This window comes from Manis pentadactyla, chromosome 14 (assembly GCF_030020395.1).
Source record: "Manis pentadactyla isolate mManPen7 chromosome 14, mManPen7.hap1, whole genome shotgun sequence".
In the NCBI taxonomy this organism is placed as follows: domain Eukaryota; kingdom Metazoa; phylum Chordata; class Mammalia; order Pholidota; family Manidae; genus Manis; species Manis pentadactyla.
Window position 1 is genome coordinate 32,405,308 of NC_080032.1, and position 15,702 is coordinate 32,421,009.

Consider the following 15,702-nt stretch of genomic DNA (forward strand, 5'->3'; position numbering starts at 1 on the left):
TTTCTCTTTCTTCTCAATACTTATTAGATCTATGTTTAATACTTCAGGTAGGTGGAACTTAACTGTATTAGGCACAAAAAAGGGAGACTTAATTAAGAAGGACTGCCTTAAAAATACTCATGCTGGAAAAAACTTACTTGATTTTCTCTTCCATTTCTTGTTCATATTCTTTCTTTACTATATCCAATTCTTGTTGATGCTCCTTCCGCAAGATTCGAAGGTCCTTCTGCAGTCTAACAATCTCCTTGCCCAGTTTCCTCTTCTCCAGCTCTGCCCCTGCTAGCTTCAACTCCAGGTCACTGTGCTCGGCCTCCATGTTACTAACCAGTTGGGGTTGGACCACAAGTGATTTGGGCTTTTCTTCAGCGCTTTCTTCCAAAACTTCTGTGGGTTTACTTTTTCCATCCATCTGTTGCTGTAAAGCCTGTAATTTTTCAGATTTTGAGGTCAACTCTTCCATTTCAACTGTATGTCCTTCCTTCTCTCTTATTAAGCAGGAATCCAGCTCTTTTATATTTTGCTCCAAGATCTGACAGGTTAGTTCCTTCTCCTGGAGGGCTTTCTGGACATCATCAACTACATTTTCCAAGTTTTGCTTTGCTCCTGTGTTATTTTTACCTCCCTCTTCTTCCACATGCTGGGAGACTATCAAGAAATGACTCTTGTTTTTTCCTTCAAGTTCTTCTTGAAGATGATTTATCGTAACTTGATCCTCACGTTGCTTTGCTTCAGCACATTCTACTTTTATTAAGAGCTCCTGGTATTTGCACTGCATTTCAGAATGAGAAGAAATTGTCTCTTCTTTTTCCTGCTCTAGCTTCTGCAGTAACTTTTCTTTTTCAATTAAATTTCTTTGTAAAACACTGATTTTTTCTTCATATGCCTTCTGACCACAGCCTTGGGAATCTGTTTCTTCTTGCTCAATACATGCTGTCACATTTTTTGCTGATCTGGATCCGACTAATGTTTCTGACTGTGGTGAACTTTCCACTGACTTAAGTTTTTCTTCCAAGATATGAATTTCTCTTTCTCTTTCCTGCAATTTTGTATTTAGCTCATTCAAATGGCTTTCTGTATCTTTTTTACATTGCTGTTCTTTCTCTTCCATTTGTGATAACAACTGCTTCTTAATGGCAGCAATTTTTTGTTCAGCTTTTTTCTTCAGTTCTGCTAACTTTGTAGCACTTTCTAACTCAAGTCTATCTTCCAAAGCCTTTAACTCCTCTTCTTTGCTTTTCACACTTGAATTCACACATTCCAATTCTTTCCTCTGAGTTTCAAGTTCAGATTTCATGGAAGACACTTGTTTTTCAAGTCTGAAGGCTTTCTCCTCAGCTTCCTTAATCCTGTTGTCCTTTTCTTCTCCTAACTTTTGAATGTGTTCAAGTTTCTGAATCATTTCTTTCTGTTCAATATCCTTTTGTTGATTGTAATTGTGAAGGACTTCATTTAAAGACTCAGTTTCAACTGTTTTCTGAGTAATCTGCTCCTCTAATTCCATTACTCTTGCTGTTTTAATTTTTAACTCAGTCTCTAAATTACCCTCCTTTTTCTCCAACTTGTCCTTGTCTTCCATTTCACCCTTTAAACATTCAAATCTTTTATTTTGCTGATCAAGGTCTTCTTTCAACAAATGTATCTGCTCATCCTTTTCATTGGCTTCCTTTGCTTTTAACTCAAGCTGCATCTGCAATTCTTTAATAGTATTTTGATACTGTGTTAATTTTGACTGTGCTTTCTTCTTCCATTCTGAGGATTTGTTGGACAAGTGATCTACCTGGTCTAGAGCAGAAATTTTCTCTTTACTCAGAGTTTCAACTTTCAAAGATAAATCTTGCACCTGATCCAGCAATTCACGTTGTTGTTCGTTGTATCGCTTACTTAGTGATGAAATGGCTGCTTCTTTTTCAGTTAGGCTGACACTATTCTCAAGTTGAATGTTTAAATCAGTTAGTTGTTTACTAAGACTGCTGATCTCCGATTTTTTTTCTTTAAGCTCTTCTTTCATCAATGTGACAGCATTGATGTTTTCTGATAACTCTTTCTTTAACTGTGTGATACAAGATTCCTTTTCAGAGGCAGCCTGTTGCTGATTGCCTCCTTCCTTCTGTAAGGCTTCTTTTTCTGTTACGAGACCTTCAATATCAGCTTTCATGCCCTTAATTTGACTTTCTTTTTCTTCTAACTGCTGGGTAGCCTGTTGAAAAGAACTGTTTAGTGTATTCTGCTCTTCTGTTAGCAGTCTAAGTCGTGCTTCTAATTCAGAAGCTTTGCAAGTTTTAATTAGTAGTGCCTCCTTAACTTTAGCTGTGTGGTGCTCACAATGGGAAATTCTAGAGAGAATGGCATTAATTTTACTACTGCTGATGTTGATTAGCTCATTTGTTTTAGCTTGTAATAAGGCTTCCGTTTTCTTAGAGTAAATACCCAGCTGAACTGCTAGTTCCTCAGACAGATTTTTGAATTCTAAGTGTTTGTCTTCTAGGCTCCTCTTACTTCTTTCCTGTGAGGACTTCAAACTCTGGAATTCTTCATCTATGGTTTTCAACTTGTCAGTCAACTCAGAAAGATTCAGCTTATCTTTTGCCGCCAGCATCTTCAGCTCAACTATATGTTCTTGAAGAGACGTATTCTCCTTCAGAGAATGATTCAAGTCAACCTCCAGCTTTGCAAGTTGTGATTTCAGTTTAGTTTCATTTTGTGAGAGAGAATTTGTAAGAGCAGACTTCTGGTCTACCTGTTTCTGTAATTCCTGTAATACTGCATCCTGCTTAACACCTTCTTCCTTCAGCCACACTATTTCCTTGCTCATCTCTTCTTTTTTGCCCGCCAATATGAGGATCTCCTGCTTCAGCTCTGCTACCTCTTGTTCTTTTGCCTGTGATTGGACTGCATGTTTTTCCTGAAGTTCCCTGGCTTGCTGATTAAGTTTCTTTTCCCAGACCGTTAGGACATCACTGAGCTCTTGTCTGTGTATCTCAGTAAGACTCTCTATTTGTTCCTTTTGGTTTCTTTCCAGTCTTGACACTGCATCGCTGATTCTAGCTGAGTTAGCCTGTGCCATTTCCAAAACTTTGGCATTAAACTGTTTTTCTTTCTCACTAAGCTCTAGAACAGTATTTTCAAGCTCTTTTTTAAGTTTAGCTTCCTGATCCAACAATTTCTTCTTTAATGATTCTTGCATCTCCTTTGCTTTCTGCTTAATTTTTTCCATCTTTTTTTCTTGATTTTTTAATTTGGCTTCATATTCCTCATGCAAAATATTAATACTGTCCTCCTTGGCTGATAATTTCTGTTTCAGTGTTTCAATTTCTTTGCTCTGTTCTTCTTTCATTTGTGAAATTACATTTTCTTTTTCCGTCAAGATTTGTTTTGTCTGTTCCTGCTCTGTCTTGTTTTCTTTAAGTTGGTACTCATAGAGTTGGGTTAAGGATTTTACTTTTTCCTCCATTTCACTATTCTGTTTTTCAAGTTGCTGCATTAAGTCCTGCACCTGGACTTTGTGAGTGCCTAACTCGGTACAAACATCTTTCTTTTGTGTTTCAACTTCAGCTACCTGTTTGGTAAGAAGACTTCTTTCTGCTTCCAAATCCAACAACTGCTGCTGCAATTGGGCCAACTGTTCCTCATATGCTTTCGCCTGCTCGAACATGGTACTCTCATACGACTGGAAGAGCTCCAGCTTGGCCAGTGCCTGCTGGAGTTCCCCTTCAGACCTCCTAGTATCTGTCTCTAAATCCTCCACATGAGCCTGGTGCTCTTTCAAATGTTTGTCCTTTTCCTTCAGAAGAAGCCCAAGTTGATTAATTTCATCTTTTAGTGCCTTCTCGGTTCTCTGAAGAGACATCTCTTGTTCCTTAATGATACTGTTAACCTGTTGCTGGTGATGATTTTCCTGTTCACCCAGCTTGGCCTCTAATTCCTGCTTTACTTTACATGTTTGATCCTTTAGTACAGAAACTTCCTCTTCTAACTTGTCACGGGCTTCTAATACTACTGACAGTTCAGAGTACAATGATTCCAGCTCTGTTTGCTTCACATCAAGCTTTTCTAAAGTCTTTTTATTCATCTCTTCTATGTGGGCCTGGAAGAGACTCTCTTTGTCTTTCAACGACATTTCTTTTTCTTGTTCATACTTTTCTCTAAGTTCTTCCATTTCAGTCTGATGCTGTTGCTTTAAGAGTTGGAATTTTTCAGTCCAAAGGTTATCCCACTGATGCTGCAGGCTTTCCAATTCTGTCTTGTGTTTTTCAACCATGATTGTAATTTCTTTATTGTGCTTATTTTTTTCAGCTTCCAAATGAACAGCTAAATCTTCTGATTGATTTTTGCTTTCTTGCAAGCTTTTTTCCAAAGAACTTTCTAATTCAAGAATTCTCTGTTAATAAAAACAAGACGTATTTTTATTGAAGTACAGACTTATTAGCAATGATATACATGACATGATGTTTACACCTACTTAAAGATTAAAATTTAGATAAATAACTATGTATAATACTAAACACTAGAAAGGACAAAGAATCTGTGCTCAATTCCTAAAGGAATCATATAACAACAGATTCTATTTTTAACACAACTCATAATTCCCCGATTCTTTCTACCTATTTGGGTAACTATTTCAACTACCTATATTTTTAAGAATATTCCGAATGGACCGTCAAAAACAAGTCATAAAGTAGTTAATAGTAACAGCTGGTAGGCCAATGCATATTTTGTGTTTTTTAAAGGTCTACAATAGTATTGTATTACTTTCATAATTTAATTTTGGAAGAAAAATAATGTCACTGGTTTTCCACCCAAAAATGATCATTTAGAAGATTTTTTGCAAAAAGAAGGAACTAAGACAAATTTTACCAAAGATTACAAATATCTCAAAAATACCAATCTTGACTCTGAAGGAAAAAGCTAAGTAAGGCAGAGCCATAGAATGTCAGAGCCGGAAAGGCCTAAAAGAATTACCAAACTGATCTTGTCATGTGACAGGCAAGGAAATAATGGTGTACTTAATTTATAAAGCTAGCAGGTGGAAGATCTAGGCCTCCTGAGTACCCATTCCCTCCATCATGTCACCTGACATACATGTCGGAAATGGGAAAATAAAGCACAGTTTAGAGTCACGGGTAAGAAGTGTGACCATTTCACCTTCTAAATCAGAGCAGAGTCTAAAAAACATCAGTGTATTCAAAAGAGAGCATACATTTCATACACTGCTGAGGGAAGGGCCACAGAGCCTCAAAAATGCACACACTAAGTAAGACAAATACAAATTTGCTGAATATGGGAAAATTGGGGAAAACTTAAATATAAAAGCAGGGCACTGGGGTAACCAAACTGGTATCAGCAGAGAATGAATTATGTCTAAGACACAGCAAGAGATGGAGTTGCACAGGCAGGTGGCAGGGGCAAAGACCAAGGAGGAGTAAGCAATGCAGGGGAGACTGGAGCCTAAGTGCAAACAATCAAAGGGAGTGGCTGACAAACAGTCTGCGACATGCAGTCAGCACATGATGCAGCCGAGCACACAAGCATTCCCATGCACAGCTCTTACTACCTAAAAATGATGTGCCTGTGATACATAAAATGAACGCAGTAAAACAAAAGCAATTACTTCACATACAAATGATTGCACAGCCCCAGAGCCTGATTATTATTTACACTTACGGTTCTGTAAGTCTCTGCTTCTTGCTGAAGGTCCCGAAGTTTATTCTCACTCTCTGTGAGTATTGCTTTTTTCTGCAACTCTAACTCTTCCAATGCCAAAGATTCTTGCTGCTCCTTTTCTTGGGTGATCTTCAAATATTCTGACTGACTTTTTTCCTGTGCCAAAAACGGTAACACCGCCTCAGACTCACATAAATCTTAAACATTCCCGTGCACTTCCACAGGAGCCATTCATTTCATGGATTGCACACCAGTCCTGTGAGGTACGTAGCACCACCTCTCTTTCCACACTCTCATCTGCAGAAACAAGGCACCATGGCTTTTCCATGTGGTCTAACCAATAGTTGGCCACGATTACTACTGATACAAAAAAAACTGTGTTCTAGTAGCCCCACTACATCTGCTATTTTCCTACTCCTTAAAATGTTTTGCAAAACACTGCTAATACAAAGGTCACACAATCGCCACACCTCTTCTATGCACTCCAGAGTTTGACATTTCAACCCTAAGCCAAGAAATTAGATTGGAAGTTTATACAACTTGTGAGAAACACCTCATTAGGGAATCCCACATGGAAAACCAAATCACAGTAAGATTACATGTGGATATATGGAAAAGACCAAGGAAATATCTATAAAAGCTTATATAATGCTTTTCAGTCACTCTGGGTTCTTTTACCACCTCATCAACCCTGAAAAGCCATTCTTTGCTTGCTCCTATTGTATAGTGACACTCATATGAAAAGCATTACAGTTGGAAAGAAGCCACCTGGAGAGGATTCTCAGCATTTGGTGGCTTTGGGCTCCAGTGAGGTGTGCTTGCCCACACCCAGTCCCTAGGGTCCTGCTCCCAGCCATCTTCAGCCCACTCCACTCTGGTGAAGCACACCACTTTACGGAACAAGGCTGTACCACATGCTAAGGAGACTGATAAGAAAATACCAGTTTCTCATCAATTTTAAAACATCAGTTTAAATATACTATATACTGTTTAATGGAAACTATATTGTAAATGCATTTCTATATGCCCATGACAATTAAAGAGAAAATTTTAATAGTCTGCTGAATTTAGACTGTCAACTCAAAGCTACCTTCTTTGAGAAGCTAGGTAGAAAGGGAAGTGGCACATGCATAGGGGCACATGTATAGGTACATGTGTGTGCTTTACGTGTGTCTGTGTCCTGCTTTCTCTACTCAGAATACATCTGGATAGATCAGTTCTGAGAACACAGTTTTAAAAAGGCCAATTTTCAGTGCTCCAAAGGCCAATCAGTCCAGCATGAAAAAAGCCTGCAGTATAGGTCTTTATTGACAGGAATTTGTAGTGCAATTCCCGGCTTCAGTTAAGTTCCACTTTGTTCTTTTATTTCCATGCTGTCTTCTTATCATTTGAGTGTTCTTGCAAACTATTTTAAATCCTTTCTGGACCAACAAAGAATACAAATATGAGCTAACACACGTTCATTCCACGACTGCAGACTAAGCCGGCCCTCACCCAACAGCTATGCAAAGCCATGTGCTGCTTGTTGCACTGAGATCAGAGAGCTTTCAGACTCCACCCAAGAGGCACTGCTCCTGGGACTGCCAGGGCCCCAGGTCTGACTGAGGGTGAAAAACAAACGTGTGACAGAAAGGAGATTAAAATTATAACTGCTTCCTCTCATCTTTTCACACTGAGAGTGTATTTAAATTTTACATATATTATCTTAATGGATACTAACTTCATAATAAAACAAAGTTACACTTTTGGCATTAACGCTCCTTATGGTAACTTACATAAAAGGCTTTGCACAATTTGAGAAAAAATTTGTTTAGTTTTAAACCTTTGAATTAGACTATTTCAAAATACCTTATCTTTGCTTTTCTGGTTATTGTTTTGATTAGTTCAGTCAGTTTTTATTTTATTTTCTCAGATGGATTAAAAATTACTACTGAAATTATTCTACTTAAAATGAAAACTACTTGGTCATTTCATTTTTTCTTCAAAAGGCATCTCAGATAAAACTTTCCCAGCCTTGAGCTCTGATACATTCCACCTGTTGAGTTTTAGACATTTTCCTGACTTACACAGTCACTGGCTCATAGCTTCAACTAACTTCTCTCCTCCTTTACTTCTCCCCAGTCACAGTCTATTGCCAGGGCAAGAGGGATGACAAACAAACTGGTTAATGGAAACTAGTTAGGTTAGTAAATTTAATTTCCACACAATACTAAATTAACAAGCTCTGACTGTCTCTTTCCTGCCTACATCCTGCCCTCTCTGCATACTCAAAGGTCAAGGCTGCCAGTAGTCTGACCTCAAGCTGGGAAGGAGTGAGGGGATGACCACTCTCATAACCTATACCAAAATCAAAACAGGTACTTACAAGAGCTACTTTCATTTGCTCCCGAAATTCCCTTTCTTGGATCTGAAGCTTCTTGGCCAGTTCCTGCTCTTTGCTGGCCAGCTCCTCTTTATGAAGTTTCTGTAGTTTAGCAACTTGTTCTGAGGATTTCTGAAAATCGGCCAAATAATTAAAGTGAAACACCCAAAGTAAAAATGTAACTCTATAACTAAATAATATTTGAATACAGTTTAATCATCGAGATAATAGCTTTTTAAGAAGAAAAATCAGAACATATTTCCCACATAAGTAAAAAATCACCAAAGTCTCAATAGTCAAGAGAAAAACCAGTAGTAAAGTGTTGTTCCATATGTAAGGAGAACTGCTGCTGCAGCAGCCAGTCCTATGGGGTTGAAGTTCCATTGCCACATTTTGCAGGGATGTCCCCACCAATCAGGATGGGGAGGTGCAGCAAGAGAAGTAGGATGCTGCCAGAGAGGGTACTCCATCACGGTTAAGCTGCTGTGGCCACACCATTCAAATCCGCCTAGCGTTCCAGGCATGTCCTATTTATTAAAAAGTGTCAGCTTTGTTCTTTCTCAGATAGGAACACTTAATCTCATAAAAATGTCAAACCTCTCTAAATAAATCTAAAACTTTAATATAATCAAATAAAACTACAACAGAATAGGGAGTGGGGTCCACTGAAAAAAATAAACACACAAGAATAGCCAATACTCTCCTAAAAAATAAGAGTAATAGGGGGAGGTTACCAAATGGAACAAATCACAAAACCGGAGTAATTGTAACAGTCTAATACCAGCACATGGTCAGAAAAAGCAATGGAAGAGCGCAGGGAATCCAGAAAAAAGACCTGTAGGGCTCTCCAGTAACCTAGCATGTAATGAAGATAGTGTATAGCTTAAGAGGAGAAAACATGGACTATTAAATAAATGATTTGGAGACTTGGTAATCACCCTGAAAAAACTGAAGTTGGATCCCTATCTCACTCCTTACACAAGATAACTTCCAGTTAGATCAAAGATACAATCATAAAAAATGAAAGCATGTAAATGCCTAAAGAAAAAAACAGAACTTTAAAAAAAATGATCTCAAGTGAAAATGTATTTTTAAAGCAGAACAAAAATCACATAGCATTGAAGGAAAAGAAAAATTTCTGCATGGTGCAAAACAAAAACAAAAACAAATTATAAACTAAGCCAACAAAAAACAAACTGAGAAAATTATTTAGATAAAAAGCATCTTATATCCAAAGGGCTAATTCCTACTATGAGTAAAGAGCTTCTACAGATCAGTAAGAAAAATGCCAAGAGACCAGTAAGAAAATGAATAAAGGATTTGACTAAGCAACTCAAAGAGAAGAACTATAAATTCCTTTTAAACATATAAAAATATGTTTATCATACTGATAAAAATATATGTACATAACTCAAACGATGTCACTTTTTTAACTATGAGCTTGGAAAGATAAAAAAGTTAGGTAACATTATCTTTTGGAGGGGGACGTATTCTAACACATTGCTTGTGAGAGCATAAACTGTCCTCCATAGAGCTTGTAGCAAGTATACAGTAATTCAAAATCCTTGCCTGAGTAATATTCCACTTCTAGGAATTAATCCTAAAGAAATACATGTGAGCAAATATGATGAGGATGTTTACCATTTGCAATAGCAAAAAATGAAAGCCTACATATCTACCAGTGGAAGACTGGTTAAGTGAAATCATGAGCGGTCTTTAAAGCAAATGGGACATCATTATCAACAATCAATGATGATGAACAACCTATAAGACAGATTATTAAGTGGAAAAGCAAAATAAAGAACAGAGTATATATAACATACTACCTTTTGTGTTAAAAAAATTAAAGGGAGGACTGATTACACAACATAGAAGAGAAATTTTATGCAGAGACTATCTCTGGGAAGTATATCCAGAAATATATAAATTCATTTCTCTATCAAAGTGCTTTCCTCCTATATTCTGAACATCAATAAATGGTCAAGGTCTAAAATACAAATTAACTCCTTTTTACAGTCAAATAACAGAAAAAGCCTAAGACTGAAATTTCAAAATTGCCGTAGCCCATTTCAATCTAGAATCATTCTTACTTTAATTACATCAACAACTTCCTGTTTGACCCGACTTAATTCCTGCTGAAGACTGATGCGTTCCTCCTCACTTGTTTTTTCAATAACTTTTATTTGCTCATCCATTTCTGCCTTCATTTTTCTCCGTGATTCTTCTGTTTTTTGGGCTGTACTCAAGGCTTTTTCAAGTTCCTCAAAAGCTATAATGAAAACAGCAGAAAACAAGTATCTCAGCGAATACTCTTGCTGAGCTACAGCATTTTGCCATTCAGTTGGGGGGCAGGAGGGCACTAAGAGCAGCAGTAGCAGGGCAGGTTAAAAACTCATTATTGTTTTAAAGCCAGGAGATAGCTCTGAGTAGTTCAACAAAGCCACAGGAAACGTCCAGTCACTCAAACCAATCTGTCACTGAGTTCTGGATTTGGATCTTAAGGCTGGTATGTGAATTTACACTCCAAAGTTTGAAAAAAATATTAACTTCCAAATGGCTCTCCATTCCACCCACAAGTGTCCTTATGGATAGCAAAGTCAAAGAAACGAAGACCGATGCTTAATTCTGTACTATATAATTTCAGTCATGCTTGTGTTTGCTATGCAGTTATTATCAATAATTGGGCAATATTATATGCTCCCTGGGGCATTTAATGGAAAAATTGTTGTTTGACTAATCTTATTTGTAAAAACCTCTTAGCTATATAATAAAAGAATTCTGTTTTGTTTTTTATGTCTACTGGCTGAATTACATATTTAAACAACATATTTTGAAATGAAACCTCCACTTGTATAAGTTTCAAACTACACTGTTTAACTTGAAAGAAAGCTTTACCTGGTACAACAGTGTACAGAAAGGCACTACCAAGAGGGAGCTCTCGGATGAGATAAGTAAGAATTGAGGCCCTGCAAAAATAGTCATTTGGCTACTAAAGTATTATCTCAAGGAGGCCAAGTAGCTCACCCAGCTTCAAACAAAACCAGAAGGATAGATGCAGCAGCTGAGTAACTTGGCATGAGAACTACGTATGTGTGTGTGGTAGTGTATTTGTGTATAAGGATGTAAGTGTATATATGTAGATGTGTTTGTGCCTTGTCTATGTATGTGTGTGTTCATGCTTACTTTCTTTCTCCTGGCATAATGATACTTGAAAAGCATACTGCTTCTGTCATCCTGTCTATTTCTTTTGGTCCTCAGAGTAGAAGACACCAGACTTCCCTTTACCATAGAGATGGAGTATTAATAGAACATCAATTTTCAAGATGGGTTTTAATCCTATTAAGAAACGTATGAGATCATTAACAGATGTAGTATTTTCATTCCCAGTGGTATAAGAAATGCAGTACTTCAACCTAGAGCATCTCAGGAAAAAAAAGCCTTTTATTGACCATAACTTAGCTTAATAGACAGTGATTTGGGCACAGGAATTTCATACCTGAAGACAAACATTTGTTCTGAAGTATTTTCTTAATGGCAAATTGCATTAGTACACAGAAGGGCAAGAGGGAGGCTGAATTCTGCTAACAATTGAGAAACACAACTTCCTTTGTTCAACATTTCAAAAAATAGCTTCTCTGGCAACCATATGTCTTCTATATATAAAAAAAAAAATCTATCCAATGTATTAATTTTATATGCCCAACATATAAAACTGATGCTCAAATAGGTGTAAATTTCAAAGAAACATTAATTAGCTGAAATTATTTTTAAAGATTCCTATTCTTACTTTACAGTATCTTCCTGCAAACACCAAAATGATGATTCTTAGACATAATCTATGTTGGAAAATAAAATACTTAAAGGAAAATGTCTTTGTTTTATTTACACATTCTTTTATTATAAATTCTAGTGTTAAGCATAAAGAAATACTTCTTGCTACTAACAAGAAAATAAATTCCTAATTTCTTAAAAATCAGTCAAATAAAGACCAATTATGGGAAAGAGATTCTACAACAGAGTGCTTACTGCTTAGCTTATGCTGAAGGTTTAAATCTGGGGAAGAAAAAAATGGAAAAAGGAACGGTAGTATTTTTTGATGCTTGGATATTATAAGCATGGCTTCATTACTGTTACTATTCAGCATGTAAAATTAGCACTTCTAAGGGCTTTACAGAAACACGTTAAATCAGGTGGTGGAGAACCTGTAGATAGTTTTGATATTCTTCCAGCAAAATAGAGTTTTAAATGAAAAACTGTCAATTAAGCAAAATAAAACAAAGCTGTGTATAGTCAACACCAAATGAATTCTCCTTGTTTTCATTTTTAAAGTTCCAGAACCTATTACAGTATAAAAATATATGTAGTGATTTTTTTCAAACAACAAAAAACTCAGGCCACAAAGTTCCTATTCAGATATAATTTTCCAATAATTAAGTTTTCTAACCAAACTCAGTAACGTTTAGAATATTCTCCTATATTATATTCTAATTTTACTGTTCAGTCAACTGAAAGTTTTCCTGTCATTTGATTATCCATCATTAAAGTAGGATAGATCTGGTTCCACAGTTATCTAATGTAGTCTTCTTTCCCACTTCCTGCTACAATGTCAGACAACCATGTAATTCTACACCTAGAAAAAAACCTTTGAGGTATTTTAATTCAACATCTCCATTCAAATGTAAGAACTAAGACACCAACTTTCCCTCAGATGATACATCAACTGGAATAAGTAATAGCCCTGATAGTAAAACCCTTAAAATTGTAATTAAAGAACAACCCTTACCTTGCACTATTTTTAAAAACTAAGAATACTGGCACTGATCAAGCTCAGCTGAGCAATACTAAACCAGAATTTCTGAACCTATCAGTTATGGATGCCTTCTACCTCCCAACAAAATGTAGCATGCTATACCTCTGACAGATAAGCAAAAACTCAATTGCTTTCCATCTTTATCCTCCTTCACAGAAAGGTTAGGTACCCAAAAAAGTAAATAAATAAATGAAGGCATTAAAACCCATTGCACATATCCACATATAGAGAAGGTATTTCATGTCCACTTGGGATTCTATGCTGTACTGCCAACAGAGCCACTTCCTTACAGGAAGTCTGCCTCCAACAAGTCCCATGTCAGTGTTGAAAGAGGATGTACTGAGTTTGCTTACTAACAGAAATGGCTCACCTTCTGTACTTGCAACCAATAGATAACAGTAAAGTGGTGTTGGTAGCCTGTAATATTCCAAAAGTAGAATCCCCAATCTTTCCAGAACTTAATGTGAGTACTAAAGAAGTATGTCTGCATGTTTACATAATTTACTTGCCAGTTACCAACAACGGAGAAGTGAGTGAGGAGAAAGCAAGCGCTCAGCCACAGCTGACAAGTCTTCTGCCAACATGCAAGAGCACGCAGGAAACCATGGTCATGTCACACATCAATGGGAGGCTAATACGCACAAACTGCCGCCAAATGTTGCAAGAACACATTGTGCTCTTCCAAAGCAAAATTCAATGTATCTCAGGCAATTTTTATTTAAAAGAACAAAATACGTTGAAAATATTTTTTGGCAAAAATTTGATGAGGCTTAAGAATGGTCCTCTGTCGGTGAGGCTTAGAACCTCACCCCCCCCCGTTCTGAGAGAAATCTTCTGCATACGTGGATGTTTTATTGCCCTTGTCTAGCTTGGATTAACACATAGTCTACAGGCACACACCTGATCATCTACATTTGCTCTCTTAAAACACTAAACTATGTTTTCTACCTTTATCTTGTATCTACCTACCACTTCAGCATTTTATTAAAAATAATAATAATAGAGAAATGTGGTATCCACATATAAATCAGGTTTAAAAATCAAATGAATATTCATATTTGAACTGACTGTTTATAGTTCATAATGCATGAGCAAAACCAAAAGTTTCTGTGATGACTGCCCTTGTACTGTTCACTATGTAACTTATTCACTATGTAAGAATTTGTTCTCCATGTAAGAACTTGTTTGTTATGCCTCAGAAGATTGGAGACTGACGAAAATGAGGCTTGGGGTGGATTAATGATTGTGCATTGAGCATTGACTCCCCTATACAGAATTTTATTGTTGTTAACAACCATTTGATCAATAAATATGAGAGATGCCCTCACAAAAAAAAAAAAAAAAAAAAAAAGACAGACTTCCAATGGTAAAATAAATAAGTAACCGGGATGTAATGTATAGCATAAGGAATATAGTCAAGATATTGTAACAGCTTGGTAGGGTGATAGCTGGAACCTAGAATTATGTATATAAATGTTTTATCACTGTGTTGTACACTTGAAACTAATGTAATGTAATACTGTGCGTCAACTACCCTTCAATAAAAAATAATTATCTAAAAAAAAAAAAAAAAAAGAATGGTCCTCTGTCAAAAGTAAAATACTGGGGAGGCCTTTTATTATTGCTGCTTCCTCACTTTCCACTTCAGACAAGGTTCCCTCACAAGGGATCATATAAAAAGGACAAATGTCCACCATAAGATTTAAATGAGAAAGGTAGGAAATCTATAGCTCAATAGTGCCCCCAGTCATTCATCAATGGATGTTTGCCATCAGCCAAGCATATGGGTGACATAAAGGAATTTTTTCACAAAAAGACAGTTGTAAAGTCAGGAGAGGGGAAGCCAGCAAGAACATGGTATTGCTCTTGCCACTTCACCTCCCTGCTCATCTCTATGTCCCTACCATTCATAATAACAAACACCAGCACTCTAAGCTTCCAGGGAGCATTACTGTTTTGTCCCACTGTCCCAGAGGACAGTTTACTATAATGATAAATAAGACCCACTTCTACTCCCATTGTGGGGAATAAACAAAAATGCAGAAGTGTGGAAAGGCTGCCAACCTCTAGATTAACTGTTGAGCCTAAGAAGCTGATTAATAACATCCAGAATGAGTAAGCCAGTGCTTATTTCTTATTCCCTCCAAAACAGCTGCTGAAATGCATGCGGTATGAAACAAAAATCACAAGTAGTACTACAAAATGAATAAGATGCAAACTAACAGAAAAAGCAGCAAAAAGATTTTTATCAGAATTCCCACCCAATCAAGCCTCTTTGTGAATAAAAGCAAAAGTCTACAGCAGCAGTTTTCAAAGGTGGTCCAAAGACCCTAGACCCTTTCTGAGGGTCTATGAGATCCTCTCTTTTGCAAATACATACCTGTATGAAGGTACATTTGCCTCATGTGTTTCAACCAAAATAACATATCACAACAAAATGAATGCAGAAACAGACATGAAAATCCAACTGTCTTCTATTAGGCCAAACAGTGAAATAAGTAAAAATGTAAAACAAGGCCACTCTTCACACTAAAGTTTGTTTTGGAAAATATAGTTAATTTTCACAAAAATATTTAAAACTAACATATGACAGGTCTATAACTGCTATTTTAAAATGAACTAAACAAATATTTAAAAAATTTTTTAGTTTTAATTCTAATACAATAAATATCACTAACTGTAACCCACATAAACAAAAGCTTTTTAGAATCCTCATACGTTTTAATGAGTGTATAAGAGGTCCAAGAATAAAATGTTTGAAAACCACCTGTCTGTAGAATTTACATAAATGAAAAGTAGTACCAGTACAAGGCTTATATATAAACTGAGGCCTTCAGAAATTAAGTATCACCTTTGCAATGGAAATCTG

At 36.5% G+C, this 15,702-nt stretch overlaps 1 protein-coding gene across 7 annotated transcripts in view; it reads right to left on the reverse strand.

The window, feature by feature from the left end:
• GOLGA4 (golgin A4) overlaps positions 1 to 15,702 on the reverse strand; it is a 127,634-nt gene that overhangs the window by 39,902 nt on the left and 72,030 nt on the right. For 6 of the 7 annotated variants that reach the window (XM_057491943.1, XM_036921608.2, XM_036921607.2 and 3 more), the window contains 4 exons: positions 10,114 to 10,292; positions 8,027 to 8,155; positions 5,662 to 5,817; positions 138 to 4,378 (listed from right to left, as the gene is read on the reverse strand). In XM_057491943.1, coding sequence (XP_057347926.1) covers positions 138 to 4,378; positions 5,662 to 5,817; positions 8,027 to 8,155; positions 10,114 to 10,292 — 4,705 coding nt within the window. The remainder of the gene's footprint in view (positions 1 to 137; positions 4,379 to 5,661; positions 5,818 to 8,026; positions 8,156 to 10,113; positions 10,293 to 15,702) is intronic. The other variant, XM_036921605.2, reaches the window with a different exon arrangement.